This window comes from Arvicanthis niloticus, chromosome X, assembly GCF_011762505.2.
Source record: "Arvicanthis niloticus isolate mArvNil1 chromosome X, mArvNil1.pat.X, whole genome shotgun sequence".
Lineage (NCBI taxonomy): Eukaryota > Metazoa > Chordata > Mammalia > Rodentia > Muridae > Arvicanthis > Arvicanthis niloticus.
The window spans coordinates 129,868,704-129,893,538 of NC_047679.1; the positions used below are offsets into that span (position 1 = coordinate 129,868,704).

At 34.8% G+C, this 24,835-nt stretch overlaps 1 protein-coding gene across 1 annotated transcript; it reads left to right on the forward strand.

Annotated features, from left to right (window-relative positions):
* The first annotated feature begins 17 nt into the window (after nt 1-17).
* Nucleotides 18-21,417, forward strand: Vbp1 (VHL binding protein 1). Its single transcript, XM_034486126.2, has 6 exons — nt 18-147; nt 2,795-2,919; nt 6,640-6,706; nt 8,590-8,688; nt 17,910-18,048; nt 20,390-21,417. Exons 1-6 carry the CDS (start codon nt 58-60, stop codon nt 20,458-20,460), a joined length of 591 nt encoding a protein of 196 aa, XP_034342017.1. The 5' UTR covers nt 18-57; the 3' UTR covers nt 20,461-21,417.
* The last annotated feature ends 3,418 nt before the right edge of the window (nt 21,418-24,835 follow it).

Here is a 24,835-nt window from a genome sequence, read left to right on the forward strand (position 1 = left end):
CTGACGCCAACTGCCGACACCTCCGAAAGCAGTTGTTTGCTCTGGCGCTTTCTTAAGATGGCCGCGGCTAAGGACGGATGTGGCTTAGAAACTGCTGCTGGAAACGGCCGGCGGCTCCACTTAGGGATTCCTGAAGCAGTGTTTGTGGTAAGAAACTCTGTTTCTCAGTGTCTTGATCTGAGGTTGAAGATTGCTTTCCAGTCACTTCCCAGGCCTGGGTCGTTGGGAGGAACTGAGCTAAACTGAGCTAAAGGGTCCCGGAAAGGAAAGCCTGGCCTGTTGCCCCAACCTGCATCTTGGCTTTTCAGGCCAGGCGGGAGATAGCTTTGAAGAAAGGTAGTCCTACCAGGGCCCAGAAGAGGGAGCAGGGAGGAGGACTGTAGGTATCAGGAGCTGGATGCAAGGCGGGTTGGGGCGTGGCGTCCTTTGAGAAGGTCCAGTGCCCGTTGTCGCCTACTATTGCCTGGAAAAAAAAAAAAGCTGGTTATTGAGCTCAAGACACCTCTGATGCTGGAGATGTAGTTGGGTGAACATTTAGTACAGTGAGCAGGCAGAACAGCTGTTAATAGGGTGTGGGTTCTGAGTGGCACCTAGTCAGCTTGAGCAAGGTAGTGGTCCGTTTTCCTTGGGAATGGAACCAGACTGCCTAGAAAGTAGATGTTAGCACAAACGTTATGTTCTTGCTTTAAGAATTGAAGTTTATGTAATGGGTAACCGGCTGGTGTTAGGTTTTTGAAACCATGTTATATTTAGTTTTAGTTATACTGTGTAAGCAGTTTGTAGACAACAAATTTTAGGCAGTTGTGAAAATTGTCGGGAATGCAATTGGAAGGTTTCTTGTAACGGCACCGACCCAAAATCAAAGAGAAGGTATAAGTTGTATATATTTTCTCATTCATTTGTACCGAAGCATTATAAAATCTTAAGTCAAAATTTCCTTGATCTTTTCTGGTATGTACCAAAAATTATATATACTCTTTGTCTTATCGCTCACATTCTTCAAAAGACCCTTTTTCTTTTACTTAAATCACATTTTATATTGTATATTTTAATATGCTAGTGGAATACATTTTTGTGTATATTCTCAATGTGCCGTGCTTTAAAAAATATTTTTCAAGTGATCTTTATATGAAATAATATTTTCTGAGGATCAGAAATTTTAGAAAATTAAACTTCAGGAGGGAGTTGCTATTGTATGAATTTTGTAGATGTAGTTGGTGAAACCCAGAAATACAGGATATGAATGAGGTATCCAGAATTAGCATTTGAGCAATCAGGAGGGCTTCAGAACCTCTTTGGTCATTCACTGCTACTTAGAGGTGAGGAAGTTTTGTGCTATTTCTCCTGATATAATGCCTGATATATAAGATTGTAAATATATACATTTCCATTGTGTCTTAAATGTAACATAGTAGCCAGATAGCAGTAACTTCAGAAATGGAATTAATGAATACAGACTTTATCTGAGAGATTTATAGTCTTATCCTAAAATACACTTTTTTTTGAGACAGAACCCCACACTGTAGCCCAGGTTGGCCTAGAACTTACTGTTTGGATTAGGATGTTTTCAAATTCATTGCACCCCTCCTGCCTCTGCTTTCCAAGTGTTGAGATTAAAGACAGACACTGTGACACCTGGCTGTAAAATTTTATGGTTAAATTTTATACCAACAAGATATAATAAGCAGTCCAAACTTTACATAATTAGCTTGATGTTCCAAAACTAATGGAAGTGGCATGATATTGTAACAACATAAAACTCTATGTAGGAGAGTAGTTGAATCCTGTCCAACTTCCATCTTGAATTAAATCAGTAAGAAAAACAATAAATTTGGCACACGATTTGCTCAGTTCTTTAGTGACTAGGGCACATGAGTAAGCAGTGTGCTTCATTGCTAGCAATTTTCATATTTATTACTAGGGCCACATGAGAAATGTATAAAGCAGGTAAGTTCATGTGTCTTAAATTAAAAACAAAAAAAAAAAAAAGAAAAGAAAAAATTAGCTACATAAGATATGTAAACTGTCCGAAGTGGTCTTTCTTTAACTTTTTTTTTTTTTTCATTTTTTGAGACAAGCTATTATGTAGTCCAGGCTGACTTAAATTTGTTGTCTCCTTTTGTTTCTACTTCCTGAGTTCTGGGATAACAGACCTATACCATCATGTCTAACTTATCTTCTTTTGGCAGTACTAGGGATGACCTAGGGCCTGTCTTGTAGGCAAGTAATATACCACTGAGCTCCAGCTGCAGCCATCTTTAACTCTTTATAATTATGTTTTAAATTAAAAACAAACCTTCAGAAAAGAAAAATTAGTTATCTCCAGTGGAGTCTCACTGGGTACATTAGCCATACTTAAGTGTGGGTTCCACACCGCGCAGTAGGTAGATGGCTACTACAAAATTAATTCAATCGTGTTTTTGTAGAATTTTTGTGTAATATTGTTTTAGCATTTTTTGGCCTTTTGCCTGGATGCTATCATTCAGATTTTGTGTTTGTATGCATTTTTTTTGTGTTTTTTTTTCAGTTTCTAAAATTATGGCTTTTTGTTTGTTTGCCTATTTTCTAAAGAAAGAGAAATTGGGGAGTTGGGGAGTTGGGAGGATCTTGGAGGAGTTGGGAGAGGGGAAACTGATCAGAATATACTTTATGAACTTTTTTTCAAAAAATATTAAATGAAACAAGCCTTTGAGGAAAGCAAAACTTGTTCTTTTACATTTTATAAACAAAGTGGTAAAAATCAGATTTGTGATATGAATTTAAAATTTTGTATATATTATTTTTCATATTAAAGGAAGATGTAGATTCTTTCATGAAACAGCCTGGGAATGAAACTGCAGATACAGTGTTAAAGAAGTTGGATGAACAGTATCAGAAGTATAAGTTTATGGAACTCAACCTTGCTCAAAAAAAGAGAAGGTAATCAAAATTTCTACATTTAGAAATTTTTATTATAATTATTAATGAATATTAGTTGTACATACTAATGAATTTTACTCTGATATATTCATATATGCAAATATTGTACTTAGATCATATTTATGTTTCCTGATACCAACCACCCTTTCCTTTTACTTTAGTCTGGTGTATTTTGTTTAACATGATAACCTATAGTTCTACTAGTGATATTGAAAGTGACATATTTTTATTCTTACTAAATTATTGCATAATGTTCTATTTCTACAAATATGCATAGACCATGCATACATACCTGTTTATGCAATCATCTGTTCTTGATTATTGTGAATAGTGCCACAATATTAGTATGCACGCAACTTGGTTACTTTATTTCCTTTGGATATGCACTCAGGAGTAATACAGCTGAATCAAGTAGTATTTCCATTTTTAGTTTTTCAGTTGTGTGTGTGCTCACATGTGTGCAGGTTCATGCATGCATGGTACAAGCTCATGCTTGAATATGCCATAGTATACATGTGGAGGCCAGAGAACAACTTTCTAGAATCGTTTTTCTTCTGCCACCTTATTGAGGAGGGTCTCTCTTGCTAATTTTGCTACTTTGTATACTCAGGCTAGCTGACATGTGAGCCTCTGGGCAGTTCTCCTGTTTCCTGGGCAGTTCTCATCTTGCCATGCTGAGATTACAGATGCTAGCCATTGAATCCTGTTTTTGTGTGTGTGTGTGTGTGTGTGTGTGTGTGTGTGTGAGAGAGCAGAGGTTGAACTAAGGTTGCTCATCAGTAAGGACTTTGAGCCATTTCTTTGGCCTCATTTTTATGTTTCTGAGGAGCATTCATATAAAAGGTATTTATAAAAGGTTTTTATAAAAGGTATTATAATTTGATTATGTAAGTTAACATTGCTTTTCTATTATATAACAGTATATAAAGTACCCCTTTTCTGTATATCCTTGCCAATATTGCTAATTAATTAATTATTTTTGAGATAGGGTCTCATGTGGTGCAGGCTGGTCTTGAATTTGCTATGTAGTAAAGGATGACCTTGAGGTCCTGATTTTTCTACCTCTACCTCCCAAATTGAGTTACATGTGTGTACCATACTGGATAATTGAACCTAGGGCTTCATGTGTACTAGGCAAGTGCTCTACTTTTCAGTTATACTGCTAGTCCTTTTTATTTTTATTTTGAAATAGATTGTTAAATTGTCAAGGTAGTTCTTGAACTTTCAGTCTTCCTGTCTCTGCCTGTCATTTGAGATGACAGCCCTGCATCACAGCCTAGTGTTTTTGATGATGTTGTTTTGACTTTAGTGAGATGGAATCTCTGTAGTTTCAATTTGCATTTCTGTGAGGCCTAAAGATGTTGAACGTTTTCTTTATACATTTATTAGCCATTTGGTACTTCAAATCATTACCCACTTAGTTATTGGACTTTTTTTGGTTAAGGTTTTTTTTTTTTTTTTAATTCTTTACACATTCTAGATCTCAATGCACTGTTGGGTGAATAGTTGACAAATATTTTCTACCCACTGTGTCCTCGTTAGTCAACTGATTGGTTCATTTGCTGTGCAGAGCTTTTTAATTTGGTATAATTTCATTTTTCAATTCTATATTCTGAGCTACTGGAATCCTATTGAACAATTGTAGCCTATGTCAGTATCTTGAAATATTTCTCTCATGTTTCCTGTAGTAGTTTTGAATGTCAGGTGTTGACTTCAAGGTTTTTGATATATTTTGAATTTTGATTTTTTCCTTTATTTGTACAGTGTGATGGGAAATATGGTTTTAGTTTTTTGTATGTGGATATTCAGTTTTCTTAGCATTATTTATTGAAGAGACTATCTTTTCTCCATCAGATGTTGTTGGTATCTTTGTTGATGGTTTTAGCTATATGCATTTATTTCTAGGTCCTTTGTTTTATATTAGCCGTCTACGTGCCTGTTTTTTTTTTTTTTTGTCACTATGATTTTTTTCTTATTCATCCAGCATTGCTCTTTTTGTTCAAGGTTACCTTGGTCATTTGGAGTTTCATATGAATTTTAGGATTGTGATTTCTAGTTCTGTGAAGAATGTCATTGGAATTTTGCTGGGCTTAGCATTGAATCCAGAGAGTACTTTTGGTAATATGACCATTTTTACAATACTAATTTTGCCCATCCATGAACATAGAGTGAACATCCTTCCACTTTCTAGTATCCTTAATTCCTTTGTTTAGTATTTTATAATTTTCAGTGTAGAAGCATTTTACCTTGTTGGTCAGGTTTCTGTTGTATGTCTGAGTGTGTTTTATTCATTTGTGGCTATTGTGAATGGAATTGTTTTTCTCATTTCTTTCTTAGTGGATTCATTATTGCTGTATAGAAAATATTAATATTTGCTTAAATTGTTTATAAATTCATCCATCTACTAATCAAACCCAATTCAGTTTATCACTGAGATCAGATGAGATTATCCTTGTTTTCCGGGTGAGATGGCTGTAGATTTAGCAGTTGTAAGCATCTTTTGATGGAAACTTTGGGGTTCTCTTGGTATAGAATCATATTGTGGCTAATTTGATTTTTTTTCCTTTTCTATTTGATTTCCATTTATTCTTTTGCTGGCTAAAATTTGAAGTACTGTATTGAGGAAGAGTGGTAAGAGTAGATAGAGATCTTTGCCTTTCTTTTGATAGCTGGTGACTGTCTTCATTATTATCTTTGCATGAAGTGGGGGGGGGTCAACATTTATGTCTCAGCTATCTCCATGTCCATATCGTTTTCTACCTTGTGTCTGAGTGTGTACTGAGTATGCATATCTAAAACAGCCCCATACAGTATTACATAGGTGCTTGATGTTTTCAGATTTGAGATTTAATATATTTGGATATATCTTGTTTTAATAATTAGTTAAAATGAATCTATTTTTAAATGAAAGTTTATAATCAAATGCAGAGCCTGTGAGTCACTTCTGCAGAATGTGGCCTGTTCTAGAAATGTTAACAACAGGGAGTTGAACATATGAAGTAAGGCTTTTTATATACCATGGTGTGTGTGTGTGTGTGTGTGTGTGTGTGTGTGTGCTTAGTATTACATCTTATTTTTTAATTTAAAAATATTTTATGTGGGGACTGGAGAGATGGCTCTGTGATTAAGAGCACCAGCTATTCTTCTAAAGGACCCAGGTTCAATTCCCAGCATTCACATGGCAGTTCACAGTAATCTGTAACTTCAGTATCCAACACTCTCCAACAGACATAAACATGGAGACAAAACTTCACTGTACATTAAAAAATAAATATTTTATGTGTATGAATGTTTTACCTACCTGTATGTCTGTGTACCACGTATATGTCTGGTGCTTGTAGAAATCAGAACTGATGTCAGATCTACAACTGGGCTATGGATGGTTGTGAGCCACCATGTGGGTTCAAGGAATTGAATCTGGGTCCTCTGAAAAACAACTGCTCTAAACCACTGAGTAATCTCTTTAGTCCCTTAAATATTTTAATTAAATGTTTGAATCCTTAGTATTTTCTATATGGTTTATTAAATATACTTTGTTTTGCAATATTTATCAAATATTTTCTTATATCAAAAATATTTAAATAAAATCTATAAAATATAACTTATTTGTAAATAGTTTTAAAGGACATATTAGTTGAAAATTACAATGCTAGTAAGATGGTTGTGATATTTATTTTTGCCGGTAAAATACTATGTTAACCTTTTTTTCCCTCCTCACAGGCTGAAATGTCAGATTCCTGAAATTAAACAGACTTTGGAAATTCTGAAATACATGCAGAAGAAAAAAGTAAGTGTACCTTTGTTAACAGGTATAAGCAAATCAGGATTTTTTGGGCAGAGACCTGATTTCCTTGACTCTTTGGTTATTGGTCTTTGATTTGTGCTGTAGGATTTACCCTATCTTTTTGAGCATATGCAGTAATGTTAAAAGTAGTATACTTCCATCAAAAAGATGGCTTTGTGGCCTTCCCCTAAAATGAAGCCTAATTCCAAGGTCCTCACTTAGATTATGTTGTAAAATTTTAATTAGAAATGATGTTAGGTATTTTTAAAATGTTTTATTCTGAGGTAATAACATTTAGGAGTGCATTTATTTATTTGTTTTTATTTTTATGATTGTGCTACTGGCATACTGGCTTTGTAGAAGGAGTTTGGGAGTGACTTTTCTGTTTCTGTTTTTTCTGTTTTTGTATTTTTGTGGGGGGGGTTCCTGTTTTTATTTTTTGTTGTTTTGTTATGAATAGTTTGGGAAGGATTGGGTGTAGATTGTCTTTAAATGTCTGGTATAATTCTTCTGTGAATCTTTCTGGTCCTGGACATTTTAGCTGGAAGGCTTATTATTATATCATCTCCTTAATTTCTTAAGAGCCTGTTTAGGTCATTGACTTCTTGGTTTAATTTGGTGGTTTGGCTGAATCCTACTCATCCATTTCTTTTAGGTTTTCCAGCTTAATGGAGTATCAGTTTTTAAAATATTCCCTCATAATATTCTACATTTCTTTGATGTCTGTTGTAATGTTTCCCTGTTCATTTCTGATTCTGTTAATTTGGATCCCTCTTTTTTTTTGTTTAGTTGGGCCAAGGGTATCTAAATTTTGTTTGTCTTTCAAATAATCAGATCTTAATTTTTGATTCTTTAAATTGTTTTCTTGGTTTCTATTTAGTTGATTTCTGCTCTGATTTTTATTATTTTTTGATGTTGATTTGGTTTGGATTTGGTTTGTTCTTTTGAGTTGCATCATTAAACCATTTATTTGTGTTCTTTCTGATTTTTTTAAATGTAGGCACTTAGAGTTGTAAATTTTTCTCATAGGGCTGCTTTTTAGTGTGTCTTAGAGATGTGGTTTATTTTAGAAAAAGCTCCCATGTAATGCTGAATAGAATATATTCTTTGGTCTTTGGGTATGATATTCTGTAGATATCTGTTAGGTCCATTTGATGGATGATGCCAATTAATTCTGATGTTTCTCTGTTTTTTGTCTAGATGACCTGTCTATTGGAGAAAGTGGGGTATTGAAATCACCTACTAATGGATTGATGTTTATCTGTGTCTAAATTCAGTAGTACAGTTTTTTTTAAATGAAATTGAGTGCTCCAGAGTTTGTATATATGTTTAGGATAGTAATAGCTTCTTGGTTAACTGTTCCCTTGATTAGAAGTTGAGTGTCCCAGAGTTTGCATATATGTTTAGGATAGTAATAGCTTCTTGGTTAACTGTTACCTTGATTAGAATGATGTGTCTGTCTTTATCTGTTCTGATTAATTTTAGTCAATTTTGTCAGATATTAGGACATCTGCTTGATTCCTCTTCTCATTTGATTTAAGTACTTTTGTTTATCTTTTTACTCTAAGGCATTGTGTATCTTTAAAACTAAGATGTGTTTTGGAAACTTATCATAACCTTTATAGCTGTAGGGACTATTGTTATTTTTATTTTATGGATGAAGAACTTGAGGCATAGATGAACAGTGGCATACTAAATTTACACAGCTAGTAAGTAGCTGAGTCAGAGTTCATGCCCAGTCATTTGGTGATAACAGTCATTTATTTCTTTTTAAGTAAATCTTCATGATGGTACTGTTTTAAATGTCTTGGGATTATGTGTGGGATTCCTCCTTTATAACCTTGATATCAACCTGGCCTGTTTGTGGTATTGTCCTTTCTTTAAAGGAGTCCACCAATTCAATGGAGACCAGATTCTTACTGGCAGATAACTTGTACTGCAAAGCTTCAGTTCCTCCTACTGATAAAGTATGCCTGTGGTTGGGGGTAAGTAAATGTTATATAGACAACCAGTAATATACTTGTAAACCAATATTTTCTGACTAGATAACAGTATTTCTTTTTAATATGCAATATCTTTATCTGTCTTTGATTTTAGAAGGAATAAACCTATAGAGTTCAAGTAGTCCTTATTAGAAACTGACTGGAATTAGGAGTGTTTTTAAAAGATGTTTAAAGATTTTTCCCAATCAAGACAAAATTGACCAAACCTACTCTTGTAGAGGTGTGTGTGTTTGTGTGTGTGTGTGTGTGTGTGTGTGTGTGTGTGTGTACACTCAGGGCTTTGAGTGTGCTGGGAAAGCAGTCTACCACGGATCCACATTCATCAGTCCTTTGTTTTTTTAAGCCAAAATCTTATATGTAGCCCATTCTGTCTTCGAGTCATAGTTTTCTTGCCTTTGTTTACCAGATACTGAGATTGCAGATGTGCCACCATGCCCAGCTATTTCTCTAGTTAATGTTTTGTCTTTTTTAAATGTATCAGAAGGAAGAAAGTAAAGAGAAGATGTGGCTCATTTGGTAAAGGACTTGCTTTACAAGCATGACAATCTGAGTCTAATACCCAGAACTCACAAAGAAAATGAAAGACATTGTATGTTTGTGATCCTATCCCTTGGGAGTCAGAGATAGGAGGATCACTAGGAGTCATTGACCAGTTAGTCTAGCCATTGGTGAGCTCTGGGTCAGTGAGAAACCCTATTTTAAATGATGGGCAATCTTGAGGATGACACCTAAGGTTGTGCTGGTGTTTACATACATACACACATATATAAAAAGCATGTAACAGAAGGAAGAGTAAAAGTCAAATAGTACTGTTTAACTTATGATAAATGTTTGTCTATAAGAGTGTAATAGTTCTAGAAAGAGCACTATAAATTTAAGGAAAAAAGGATTATAAAAACTTTGAGGTTAGAATAATTTATTTTTTTAATTTTATGTGCATGAGTTTATTTTATATACTTGGATCTATGTGCATGCATGCTTGGTGCTCATGGAGACCAGAAGAGGGCATCACATTCCCTGGAAGTGTAGTTGAGATGGTTGTGAGCTGTTATGTGGGTACTGGAAATTGAAGCCTAGCTTGCTGGAAGAACAGCTAGTGCTCTTAATAACTGAGCCATCCCTCTAGCCACTAGAGTCTGTTCTTAAAAATATTCTGTTTTAGATGCTTTCATAGATTTTGTCTATGCTTTTTCTTTTTACTTTTCCTTTTTTTCTGGTTTTTTTTTTTTTTTTTTTAGACTGAGTTTCTCTATGTATCCCTTGCTTGCTGTCTTGGAACTCACTGTGTAGACCAGGCTGGCCTCAAACTCAAAGAAATCTGCCTGCCTATGCCTCCTGAGTCCTGGGATTAAAGACTGCCACTGTCTGTGCTTTTTCAGCCTTGCTTTCCTTAGTCCCCAGAGCTAGCTAAATATAGGATTTTTTTTAACACTAGGCAAGCTTCCATGCAAAGTAGCAAGTGTACAATGCACACTGTTTCCTACTATCCAGATTGCCTCACTGGAGGGATTTTCCTTTGCTGCTGTTAGAAGAGATACTTTAGTGCTGTGAACGATGGATCATTTAACAGGGAAATTTACTTTTATCATATAGTTAGTTCATCTACTCAGTTTTTGTTAGTTGAGTTCTTTTCATTTCTGTAACTAATTTCCTGTTTAGTCTTAGTTCTGTTTTTTTTTTTCTTTTTTTAATTGGGTACTATATTTACATTTCAGATTTTATCCCCTTACCCCACTTCCTCCCACCACCCAGAAACCTCCTATCCCATCCCCCCTCCTCATGCTTCTATGAGGCTATACCCCCACCTACCCCCCTGCCCCCACTACCCCTTCCCCAGCCTCATATTTCCCCCCCACCCCCACACTCTGTGTTTGTTTTTCATGGGACCAAGAATCCTCTCCCACCTATGCCCGACAAGGCCTTCCTCCCCTACATATTCAGCTGGAGTCATGGGTCCCTCCCTATGTGCTCCCAGGCTGGTGATTTAGACCCTGGGGGGCTCTGGTTGGTTGGCATTGTTGCTTTCTTCATGGGGTCATAAACCCTTTCTGTTCCTTCAGTCTTCTCTCTAACTTCTCCATTGGGAAACCCCTGATAATATCAGTGGTTAGCTGTGAGCATCTGCCTTTGAATGTGTCAGTCTCTGGCAGACCTCTAAGGAGACAGCTATATCAGAAAAATGACACCCTTCACAATAGTTACAAATAATATAAAATATCTTGGAGTGAATCTAGCCAAGCAAGTGAAAGATCTGTATGACAAGAACTTCAAGTCTCTGAAGAAAGAAATGAAAGAAGATCTCAGAAGATGGAAAGATCTTCCATGCTCCTGGATTGGCAGGATTAATTTAGTAAAAATGGCCATCTTGCCAAAAACAATCTATAGATTCAATGCAATCCCCATCAAAATTCCAAATCAATTCTTAATAGAGATAGAAAGAGCAATTTGCAAATTTATTTGGAACAACAACAACAAAAAAACCAGGACATTGAGAAATATTCTCAACAATAAAAGAACTTCTGGGGGAATCACCATCCCTGATCTCAAACTGTGCTACAGAGCAATAGTAATAAAAACTGCATGGTATTGGTACAGAGACAGGCAGGAAGATCAATGGAATAGAACTGAAGATCCAGAAATGAACCCACACACCTATGATCACTTGATCTTTGACAAAGGAGCTAAAACCATCCAGTGGAAAAAGGACAGCATTTTCAGCAAATGGTGCTGGTTCAACTGGAGGTCAACATGTAGAAGGATGCAAATCAATCCATTCTTAGTTCTGTTTTTAAAAGGAAAGATTCAGTGTTTATCACTTAGTCTTTTATTTTGTTTTAACATTCTCTGAAAATTTCACACATATATACAATGTATTTTCATCGTATCTATTCCCACTATGTTACTTCAGTTCTCCCAGGCACTTCAACCTGTTTCCTTCTAAACTTCATGTGATTTTTTTATCATAATTAATAGCTCCCTGGTTTCAGTTAGTACTGACCATATATGGATGGGTATAGGGGCCATCTGCTGAGGCATGGGCAGCCTACCAATGGCAGCATTTCTGAGAAGAGTGACTCTCCTTCAGCAGCTAAGGGATTGGGCATCTGAAATTCCTCGTTTATCCATGCTGGAATGTTAACTATATTAATTTCATATAGGCAATCATGGCTACTGTGAGTTGATTTGCTCATCAACCATGTCATGTCCAGAAGGCAGCATTTCACAGTTCTTCTCTGACTTTTATATTCTTTCTGCCCCTGTGATGCTCCCTGAGCCTTGGATTGGGGGAAGTTGATGTAGAAAACTTTTTTTTTAAGGCTGAGCATTCACAGTCACTTATTCTGAACAGACCAGTTATCAGTCTTTGCATTATTCATTCACTCCCCACTGCAAAAAGCTTCTCTGACCAAGATTGAGAGTAGCACAAATATTCTAGTATAAACAAAATATTAAGAAGGCAGTTTGACATGACCATTTAGTGGAACAGCAGCAATAAGCCCCACCTAAGGCTGGTCTATGATCTCTCAGTCATGGGCTACTAAAGTATAGAAAATATACCTGAATGTATCAGTGTGGAATGACTGTCTATATTCAGTTTTTATTTGACCATTTGGTTCTTAAAATTAAACTAGTATTTTATTTCAAGAAAGATGATTTCTTTTGCATATATATGAATGTAATTTTGGTCCCATTCTATAATTTAGGAAAATAATAATACTCAATATGTTGGATCTCCTTTGTTTTTAATATCTGTTATGTTCTCTCTTTTTGTCTTTTTTATTATATGTGATTTTCTTCTCCACAACTTTGTGTTTGTCCTTGTACTTATTCTGTTTTATTTCTTTTACTCTTTTTTTTAAAAGAAAGGTTTATTTTTATTTTATGTCTATGAGTATTTTGCCTACCTTTTTATGTATGCATCATTTGTATGCTTGGTAACCATGGAGGCCAGAAAAGGATGTTGTATCCACTGGAGCTGGAGGTACAGGCACTTGTGAGTTATTGGAACTGAACCAGGGTCCTCTGGCTAACAGACTATGAGGTGTATGTACTCTTAACCCCTGAGTCATATCTCTAACTCCTCTTTCACCTTCATTACTTTATTTTCATTTTCTTTGCTAACTTCCAGCTTTTTTCATCTTTATTTTGTATTATTGTCTTACTTGAATACTCGAATTCAAATTTCTTTCGTAGACCATCATTTCCTACACAGTCTTCCGTATTATAGTAAGTAGAATCTTTTATCTGGTTATTAAGAAAAAACCTTTCAGTTATCTTTGACTCTTTTAAATTACTCTGTTAGCCAGGTCTTCAACAAACCTTCTTCTAAATATATTGAGAAGCTAACAATTTCTCACTTTTTTGCTGCAAGTACCTTGCTCTATGCCTTCATTGTGGCTGTGAATGTGGAAGTAATGTATGTATATATTTTCTATAGCTTCCATTATAAAATAGTGTCAACTTGCTGTCTTTTGTGGTTCTGGGAGCTAGAAGTCTGAGATTAGCCTTGGAATCAGGGTCATTTTTTTTCTAAGGGCTGTAAGGGAAAATGTCTTCACTGATCTCTGCTATTATGTGTCCTTTATAACCTCTGCACATATATGTTCAGAATTTTCCTTTTTGTATTAACATGTGTGAATGAGCTAATTTTAACTTGGTTACATTTGTAAAGAAATTATATGCTCAAATAATTTTTGAATTATTTTTTGCAGTCTGAAGTACTGAGGGTTAAGACTGGATTTTTTTGGAGGGGAGAAAGATACTGCTTAATCCATAATATATTTTATTTCTGCATAAGGTTTTAGGTACCAGAGATTAGAGCTTCAATATATCTTTTGATGTACACAGTTCAATTCAAATTAACATCTTAAGTTCATTTTCTTGCTTCTGCCTCTGTATTCCAAAAGCCTTTTCAAACATAATGAGTAGAACTATCCTTTAAGATCTGTTGAGTCATGCCATTATTCTGTCCAAACTTTGTGGTCATTTCTCATCTTATTTCAAAGTAAACCTTTTGAGTAGCTGGCAAGTTCCAATGCAGCCTAGTACTGTTGATACTTCTCTTACCTAATATTCCAGTTTCTTGTTTTTTGGTCACCCTTGGACTTCTTCCTAGACCTAGATTATGGTGATAAATAAAGGCTCTGCCTCATAGCCTTCATTCTGGAATTCTCCTCTTTAGCTTTTCTAGCTATCACTGCCCAAGCAGTTATACTTTTAGAGCACATGGTATCATGTCATTTCTCTGCTGAGGGCTCTATCATTTCCTAAAGCTAGGACCACTTCACTTTGGTACAATGTGACTTTTTACTTAGTCTCACAGATATCGTGTAAACACAGGATTTTCCCACTTGCTTTGTTTTTTTTTTTTCAAGATTTGTGTGAGTGTGTGTGTGTATGTGTATGTATGTATATGTATGTATATGTGTGTATGTGTAAGAAGGGGGAAGGAGAGGGGAGGGAGATTGATTGATTGATTGATTGATTTGAGTATAGGTGTTCTCAGAGGCCAGAAGAAGGCATTAATCCTCTGAAGCTGGAGTCACAGGCAGTTGCCCAATATGGGTGCTGTGAACCAAGCTCTGGTCCTCTGGAAGAACAGCATATGGTCTTAACCATTCTGCCACCTTTCTAGTTCTTGTCCTTTTAATCTTGTGATAGAGTTTTAATATTCCCAAGTTAAGAGATATTTAAGCTGTCTTTGGATTTCCTGTGTAGTGAACAGCACTATGGCCAATAGTTATGCATGTATAAACCAGTAAAGAAAGGCTTCCCTTTTGTACAGCTCTTGGGAATAGAATTGTTAAGTCTAAGAGTAAATCTATGTATTCCATAAAACAATTTTTTGAGGCAATGTCTCATTCAGTGTACAGTCTTAAAATGATCATTTAAAGTGGATCAAACTGGGTTGGTTCTCTGCTCAGGACCCAAGTGTTACAAGGCCAAAATTAAAGTACCGATATGATATTCAGCTTCATTCCAGTGCTATGTGTAGAACTGAAGTCCTGTTTCTTTGTTGGTGTTTACAGTGTATGTGCATTTATTGCCTTGTGAACCCTTCTGTCTTTAAAGCCAACAGTGACAAGAATAATCCTATATTTCAGATCTTTGCAATATTTTCTTGTGCAATCAAACTTGGATAATTCTCTGTTCCTGAGGTTTGATATAGATTAGGCTTACCCAGGTCATAGCTGTATGTTAGGATCCACTCTGACAAATAAATCTCCCCAGAGCCACAGAGATTAGAGTGGGACTTGTGAGCTTAAAGAGCCATATTTCCCCTAATAGAGAAGTCTATCACAAAAGGACATACACTTGTGTGATTTCATTTATCAAAAGTTCAATTACAGACAAAACTACACTGCTAGAGAAGTCAGAAAAATGATTAATTTGGGAGTGAGAGTGTTAGGGATAACTAGAAGTGTACACAGGAAACATTTACAGTATTGGTGATTATCTGTTCTCTGCCTGGGTAGTTTCTATAGATCCTCTGGGAAGATTCAACCCTCTCATAGGCCTTTAAAATTGAATAATAATTATTTTGTGGTGCTAGGGTTGAATTGAGGGACTTAATGCCTGTTAAGCTGTTGCTGTATTTTTGATCTACACCAACCCCTTAATTATTATTTTGACTATACATATTTATAGGGGACAATATGGTAATTTAGTCTGTATATACAATTTGTACTGATTTACTAAGGGCAATTAATATTTCCATCCCTTTACTATTTTGCACTTAAGCCCCTATTTTCTAGTATTTTATCAACTATATAATAGGGGTCAGGCATCATGGCAGTACATATAGTCTTAGAATTTGCTAGGCTAATTGCCTCAATTTCAAGGTTAGCCTGGACTACCAGGTAAGACTGTCAATGCATCCCTTCTCCAAATATATAGAGATAGTACAGTGTTGTGAATTGTAGTTAATAGTGTTCTTTAGAACCCTAAAACTGTACTTTACCCATTACCAAGTTCCTTCTATCCTCTATCCCCAAATTCCTCCTAATCTTTGATAATCACTATACATTCAGTATTAAAAAGCATCTACATGTGAAGAGATAATAGCTTGCTATATTTGTCCTTTGTGTCTGACTTAAAACTCCTGTCTTCCAGTTAGCGTACTGATCTTTATATTATTTGGAGTCCCATATCTACTCTGTGTAAAAGTCTCAAATCATCTCTTTGAAGAGATTTTCCCTCTTGTTAACAATTAAGATAAAATTTGCTATTTAAAAGATATAGTTTTTATTGTGTTGATAGTTGTGCAACCATCACGTCTTTCTATCTCTAGCACATTTTATACCCCATAAAGAAACCCCATTTCTTTATTCTACATTCCTTCTACTACTTCCTTTCCTCTGGTATCCACTACACTTGACCTTTACCAGATGGCTGAGAAGCTGTAGCAACTACCAGTTTACTTTCCTTCTTTGTGTATCATCTTCATTCCTTTATTGTACCTTGTTGTGTGTATAAACCACACCTTGTTTATTCATTATCAACTAATAGATATTTGATTTATTTCTTCTTTTTGGCTATTGTGAATACGTTTTGTGCCGACATATAGTTTCAGTGTTTTTGAGTTATGTATGTTTCTTGGCTTTTAATGTTTGTTTGTTTGCTTGCTTGCTTCCTTCCTTCCTTCCTTTGTTTTTTTTTTTTTTTTTTTTTGTTTTTTTTTTTTTTTGTTTTTTTGGTTTTTTTTTTTTTTTGGATACAGGGTCTTTCTATGTAGTCCTTTCTTTTCTAGAACTTGCTATATAGAGTCTATAGCAATATTCACAGAGATTCTTCTGCCTTTTCCTCCGAAGTTCTGGTATTAAAGGCATGAACTACCATGTTCAGCCTATTAATGTTAGTTTTGTGGGAGTTTTTTGTTTTTTTGGTTACTGCTTTTTAGTTATTTGAGATTGAATAACTACCATTACAGCCACCTATCTTCTTGCAGAACACAGAACCTTGCATAAGCTAGACAGGTATTCTACCAATGAACTATGACCTCAGTTGCTCTTTTTTTGTTGTTGTTAGTGACAATGTCTTTTGTTGCCCAGGATGGCCTTGACCTCTGACTCTTCCTGCCTCAGAATCTTAAATGCTGGGTTAATGCTTTTTGCTTTATGCGTCTTTGTTTTTTGAGAGATTGCTTGCAATAAACTATATAGCTGAGGATGACCATGAACTCCTGACCCTTTTTGTCTCTCCCTCATGAGTACTGGCATTACAGGTTTGAAGTTGTTTTGTTTTGCTTTCTTGAGATAAACTCTTACTAGATAGCACAGGCTGGCCTTGTACTTGAAATTCTTCTTCCTTATCTCTCTTCATTCCAGGATTATAGCCATGAGTCTCTATGCTAAGCTTTAATTCTTGTTTGGCCGACAATACATTTATATGTAATTTAAGAGGCACAGAAGCACTATCTTAGTAATTTTTTCTTGCTATAACTGAATTATCAAAGACTGGGAAATTTATAAAGAATTGAGATTTATTTGATGCATCTGGAAACTGGTAAGTTCACAAGGATAGTGTTAACATCAAGTGAGAGCTACAGGTGAGAGCTGTATCATAATATGGCAAAGGAGATCACATAGTGAAACAGTAAACATATTAGCTTGGCTCTCTCTTTACAAAGTTACTAATGCCATCTTGGAGGTTCCTTTCTCATGATGTCATGTAAGTTTGATTATTTCCCAAAGACCTCACCTCCAAATACCACTAGAATATGAATTTGGTACTTTTCATTCTGGAGGACAAATATTAAATTTATAGCAAGGGCATCTATGGAAGCCTACTTCTCATTAGCTTGGTGTACCTGCCTTTTAAGTAATCAACAGTCTATTTCTTGATATTCTTCAAGAAAAAATTTATACATACATAGGTAAGACCACATCTGTCTGCCTTTTTTCAGAAATAGTAACACACACTATTCTACCTTTTGCACACTTCATTTCAAAATGTGTGTTGTGATTTTGTGTATTGATACCTCATTTTCTATGTATCTGTAACTCAGGGGTCAGCAAATTTTCTGTAAAATGTCAAACAGTAATATTTTCTGTTTTTTTTTTAGTATATATGGTCTTTGTCTTATGCCCTACTGTAGCAAAGTCCAAGATAGGTGGACTGTGTTTAACACAAGAGCTGCAGTTTTCAGATACTTGCCCTAACCTAGAGATTATTAAGTAATTGTCATGACTATTTTTCTTCAGGCTAATGTAATGCTTGAATATGATATTGATGAAGCTCAGGCATTATTGGAAAAGAATTTATCAACTGCCACAAAGAATCTTGATTCTCTTGAAGAAGACCTTGACTTTCTTCGAGATCAGTTTACTACTACAGAAGTCAGTATCCTTTTAATAAATAAAAGGAAAAAGATTTTTAAAAATCTTAAATATTGTTTTCATGGGAAGAATGACTTTATTCTTAAATAAATGTGAAGTTAAAGATTGCATAAGATAATTACTGTCATTGAATGAAAAGTTTAAAGATCAAATAATAAATTAGAAATGTAATAAAGACATAGATAGCAGGCTCACAGTGATGAAATAAGTTTGTTTTAAAATATTTTACTAAGATATCTTTATAATAGGTTAATTTCACAAACATTTAAAAGTCTTCTATAAGTTAGGTGAAGTGATCCATGCTTGTAATCCCAGCACTTCAGAAGCTGAGGCAAGAGTATTGTCAACTTGAGGCCACTGTGGGCTACATAGTGAGGCCCAGCCTTTAAAAATATCTTTGCAATTTCTGCAAGTGTACTAAGCCATAGGAGTCATGATAATCAATAGAGGGAAAAAGTGTATTAAAGTCTTTCCCTGTTGAAACTACATATATAAAATAGGTCCATGATGACCTCATAGCAGTTGAGGTCCATGTATTTAGCATCAGGATAATTTAAAGTTTTGGAATGATAGATGTGTCCTGGAGTTAGGTTAGGAGGTGCTTTTTTTAGGAGGTAAAACTTAAGATGTTTTGAAATGGAATACAAAATTTATAGGGGAAATTTGGAGGGAAAGGAATGCTTACAAGCTCCTTTCTCCTCTGTTTTCGTTTCCTTTTTGTTGCTATGGTAAAACAATCTGACCAAAAGCAACCTAGGGGAGGAAACGATTTATTTGGTGTGTACTTCCTTCCAGGTTACAGCTTATCACTGAGAGAAGTCAGAGCAAGAATTTGAAGCAGAAACCACATAGGATCACTGCTTATTGGCTCTCCCATACTCATCCTCAGCTAGCTTTTTTATACTGCCCATGGAGTGGTGCTATCCACAGTGAACTAGATCCTCTTACATCAACTAACAAGATTATTCCATACAGACATGTCACAGGCCAGTCAGAGTGATGACTCTGTGTCAAGCTAAAGCTAAATGGGACACTGCTTTGTCTCTTTTTTCTGTTCCTGACACACTCAAGAAAAATACCCAAGTGCCATCTTTCACACTTCTTTTCCTAACAACCAAGAGTGATTCAGTCATGTCAGCTTTTCCCCATGAGGCTTTCTGAACTATGATGTTACTTAGTTTTGGTGCTATAGAACCTGCACATAGTAGATCTCTTCTTTACAACATCTCCAGCATGAATTTACCAAGTCACACATCTTTCATTTAATTCTCTGGTTATGATACTTCAATCATTTATTAGCTGGTTTATATAATATAGGCATATAGTCAATCTTGAGTGCTTCCCACTAGTCTTATCTCATACCTCAGCCAGTGTCATCACATGCAATGAATTTCATAAACAGGTTCTTGTCTAGAACATTACAAATTTTAAATAACTAGTTGCTTTATTTACCCCTAAAATGTTCCAGGGTGTTTGTATTTTCTTCTTTTGATTTTTTTTATTTGTTCCTCCTACCTGGAATGATGTCCCTTTATTTACTTGGAGATACTCCTTTATTGTTCATACGTCAGTTTAAGCATCAGAGCATTTCTCAACATTTTGCAATCCTGTCAGAGTGGTTTTTTTCTCTGTTTTGCACATAAATACTTTGTTTTCCTGGCTTACCCCAAGCTCTTCAAGTGTAGGAACTGCAGTCTCCCCAACATGTAGCATGTACTAAGAAAATTCTTGGGTGAAACAAGATAGGTTTTTTTTTTTTTTTTTTTGAGGATCTATGCCAGGATTATCATCTAACTAGTGTTGTGAATGCTTGATTCAGCTGTTTAATCCTTAGTTCCTAGGAAGGCTAGATCTTCCTTGGTGGGAGTGGGCTATTAATTGTGAGGGAAAAATGAGATGTAATGGAAAAGTCACCCAGATTGAGTCCTAGGAAACTTAGAGAAGTGCCACTTATCATCAGTATAATACTGTATAAATTGGAAAAGTTAGAATGGTAGACAGACATTAGATTATGTTCTAATGAATCTAAACTCCATGAGGGAAGGAGCATTACCTAGCTTGTTAAGGTTTGTAGAGTACCTAGTCAAACACAGTGAACTAAAAGATCTGTTTAACCCAGATAAAATTTTTGGTAATTGTACTCATTTTAACATTTTTTTGTTAGGATATAGAATGGACAGAATCTTCTTAGCAATTGATAGTATAGCAACATAGCTGATAACAGTAATTGCCACTAGTTTTTTGTTTGTGTAATTTCTGTGTTTTATTTTAGCTTTATGAGTAAATTATAATTTCATTTGTTACCTTTAGAATTATATTTTCATTTTCCTTGACAGTTCTTGCAGATATGGCCAGGGTTTATAATTGGGATGTAAAACGAAGAAACAGAGATGATTCTACCAAGAATAAAGCATAACACTGGCAATTGAAAATGTGATTCAGGTTTCCAAACATGTTAAATAAGCCAATGTTTAAAGATTGATATAACTTTCACTGATGTTTTCCACAGCAAGATTAAAATTTAAAAACACTGTTTTATTTATTTATGAAAACAAAATTACTCTCAAATATTTTATGAAATTAACAGTATTTTTTTCATATTTCCCTAAAATGTAATGCTACTTTTGTTTTTTTTTAATCTGTTATAAGACAACTCTTAACTGAAATGGCCAAAAACTGTGAGGAATGCTATGGAAGCTGCTGAATGCTGGGCACCAGAACAATTTTCTTTTTCTTTATTGATTGATGTTACTCTCACTTGATGTGATAAACATTTTAGAGGCAGGAAAGACAGTTCCATTATTTATAAAATTGTTCTTCTTTAGTACTTAAAGGACATTATCATCTTTTGTTGCTGTTTTGTTCTGTAAATGGGATTTCATGCATTTCTGCCTAGCCAGTAGCTTTTATGATACTTTGAACCTTTCAGAAAATTGTTATTAGCTTTCCTACACAGTATGAAGGCTATTGACGTACATTACACTTTGATCCCAAGTAAGTATACTGTGTCTGCAATGCCAGTATAAGGGAGACTTGATCAATGTGAGAGAGTACTACCCATTCAAAACTTTAAGCTAAGGTAATTTTATATTATATAACAGTTTTCCAAAGCACCTAGAACAGGAATAGTAACATAAATATAAATCTGCATTGTTTGAAAAGAGTTGTAACCTTCTCTATTCATGATAAAATTGCATAGGATGGATATAATCTCTGGAAAGCCATTGGTACTGACTGTGGTAAAAGTACTTGGTGATACAGATTCTGGTAAAAACACATGCATGTTATTCCATCTCCATGTAATAAAAACTATACTTGTACAATGTTTTGTTACTTGTATTTCATGTTATTAAAACAGTGATGTTCAACCTGTTACCTGACAATTTTTTCATTTGTCTTAATCTGTATAGGTTTCTATACAAATATAGGTTTCTTATGGCAAATACCATAAGTCAGGTAAAACAATCATTTTGTTGCATTGGTCTGGAGACTGTTAAGTCCAATTGAAGCACAAGGGCAGAGCCTTCATGATTTACTCATTTTTCACCCCTCCACACACATATCATAATACTTTGGGGGTATTTAGACTTTGTTTTAACATGAGAAAAAAATCTCAGATAATATCTTAACATGAGTTTCTTCAGTTTTTTAAATGAGATTCATTTACTTATACATAACTAGTATATTTTAAGAGCTTTCTATAGTTTTATATTATTAGAAACAACAGAAAACCTTTGGAAGGAATAAGCAAGTAAGACTTTAAAATATACCAAACTTTATTATTAATTTTTTTGGATCATACATTTTGATCATGTTTTTACCTTTCATCAACTCCTTCCAAACTTTCTTTTAGTTTTTTTTTTTAATAAATTTTCTTGGCCTTAGATTCATGATCTTCCTGCCTCAGCCTCCCAAAAGCTAAGATTACAGGTATATGCTACCATATCTTACCTACTTCCCTGTTAATCAGTATCCCTCTTCTTTTGAGACAGACTCTTAGTGTTCACAAGTTTGCAGGTCCTGCTTCTACCTACCAAGAGTTAAGATTGCAATCATGAATCACCAGGCCAACCTAATACTCTTATTTGAATATTATTTTATTATTATTTTCTAGTTTTACAGTAAACTATAAGTAAAGCACAGTAAGCTCATTCTTTTTATTAGACATTTGGGTTGCATCCAAACTATGTCTTTCTGTAGTCATATAAGACTTTTTCCTGTATTTAGAATTTTTTTGAAACTAGATTGCCAAAAATGAAATTATAGAGTCAAAAGTTCTATCATTTTACTGTTGAGTTAACAGAGCTGTTTTGTTAACAGAGCTTGATACAGCTGCTTTGAGAAATAAGTGAAGCATTGTTAACTAAGACCCACAGCAGCTTGAGAAATTGTTTTCCTTCTCTAAAAGCTCAGAATCATGGGTAATTTGTTCATCTTTTAAGCAGAGACAAGCCAAACTGGTATTTTCTTCATCTGGTTGTTTGTTATGTAATATTTTCCTAAACTTACATTTTCCATTTTCTTGAGTTGTATTTCACACTCCCTCCTGCCATATAAAGACTGTGATAACTGTAGGGGTAGCACCTTGTTCAAGGCCATAAAGCATGTATAACCCACAATAAAATTGAGGTCTGACTTTGAGGCAAAAATTCTTTCTCTGTACCATGGCTTGGTACTTTAGAAATATCCATGCAAGTTGCCACAAACAACATAAATTTATCATTGTAATGGCCAGCTAGTATTCTAATGTGCATTTGCATTATTTTTTCTTATTCATGCATGTATTAGTGGACATGGCTCACCTATTTATTTGTTTTGTTTGACAATGGGAATGGGACTCAGACAAATGCAGGCCAGACAAATACTCATAATGTAGCAGGGAACATGGATATATAATTATCTCTTTGACATGCTAATTTTATATCCTTTGAAAATATACCCAATAACAAGATTGCTAGATTATGTGATAGTTTAATTGAGAACTTCCATGATGATGTCTAATTTACATTGCCAACAAAAGTACACAAGGTTTTCTCCATATCCCTAATGAACATTTATCTTTCATCTTAAAAAAAAAAGTTACTCTGATAGATGTGAGGTAATAACACCTTATGGTTTTGACTTTTATTTCCCTGATGATTAGTTATATTTATTATTTCGTCATATACTATTGTTCATTTATGTGTCTATGGAAATTTTTCTATTCAGGTCCCTTGCCTAGTAAATTTTTTTAATTATCAAGTTGTTTTTATTTCCTAATATATTTTAGTTATTATTCTATTATCAGATGAGTCTAAGGTGATATTAGTTCCTCTTTCACTGTTTAGTTTATTTCAGCAGTGAAGTTCTCAGGTCCTAGACTTCTCTTTGGTGGAAGATGTCTTATTAATGATGACATCTTTATTTTTGTTATGCTATTGCTTTCTTTCCCTTTTCCCTTTCTTTATTCTCTTCCCCCTTTTAGTTTCCCTTCTCCCTTTCCCTTTTATTCCCCATTTCCTTCCTCTTTCTCATTCCTTACCCCCTCTTTTTCTGTCTTTTTATCGACACAGGCTGGGCTGGAACTCCTGGACTCTTTGGATCCTCTGCTTTAGTGTTCGAAGTAGCTATACCCACACTTTGTTCAGGTTTTCTATTTCTCATAATTTTGTATGTTTCTAGGTTTGCTTCTCCCTTTTTCTTTGTACATTCTTAATCATCTTAATATGGTTGTTTCTATTTCTATGATTTCATTTGCTTTTTTATTAAAAAAAGGACTAAACTTTATTGACAAACTGCTGCAGACATTCTGACATAAGTTTAAGCTACCTACTTAGACTTACACATGTAGCATTTAATCTTCCAAAAACAAAATTGGAGGACAGTACAAATCCATTAGGACTTTAACTTATGTACAAAGTGGATTTTGATTCTTTTCTCATTCAGCTGCAGTGTCCCTTTTTATATCATGCTAGTGTTGAGACATACTTCTACCTTGGGAACAGCTCAAAACTGACAATGGTCAATTTAATGAACATATGATTTCATTTGTAATGTCTTATTTATTTGCATCTTTCTAACTATTTCTAGTGTAATAATTTCTTTGTACTAACACTGGTCTTTTTTTTTTGGTTAATGAATATATTTTTTTTATTTTTTTATTAGATACTTTATTTACACTTCAGATGCCATCCCCTTTCCCTATCCCCCCCCTTAGAAAACCCCTATCCCATGCCCCCTTTTCCTTTTTGCATTTATACATTTTTTTAAAAATAATGTTAATCGTAAGCGTTATAAGTTTGGAATTGTTCAATCAGAGGTGTAACCCACTGACCAACCTAGATATAACAACTATCTTTGACTGGTGGAGATACATGAATATCTGCCTCCCTGTCTTCCCCCCTCTTTCTCTCTTTCATCACCTAGCTTCTCCTCTCCTCCTTCTCCTCTTCTTACTCCTTTTCTTCCTCTCAGTACTCCTCCTACCTTAACTCCTCCTACACATCACCCTTCCTGTTAAAATGAAACTTTTCTCTCAAAATACAATTAGAACATAATTATGCCAATTTGTACCAGTGAGGTACAAGATAGTCCTAATACCCCATCCATCCTTTTGTTGACTAACTAGCACCTCTGTCATTTATCCTAACTAAAACATTTAGTTCTGAACCTGGCTTTAGGATGAATGTCAGCTGATGACCATCCACTCAAATCTTTTCTCTTATGGTAAATAGCTATAAGTTTTCAACCCCATCAGAAATCCAGAATGACTGAGTTAACTATAATTGTGGGAAGCACAAAGCATAGCTTCT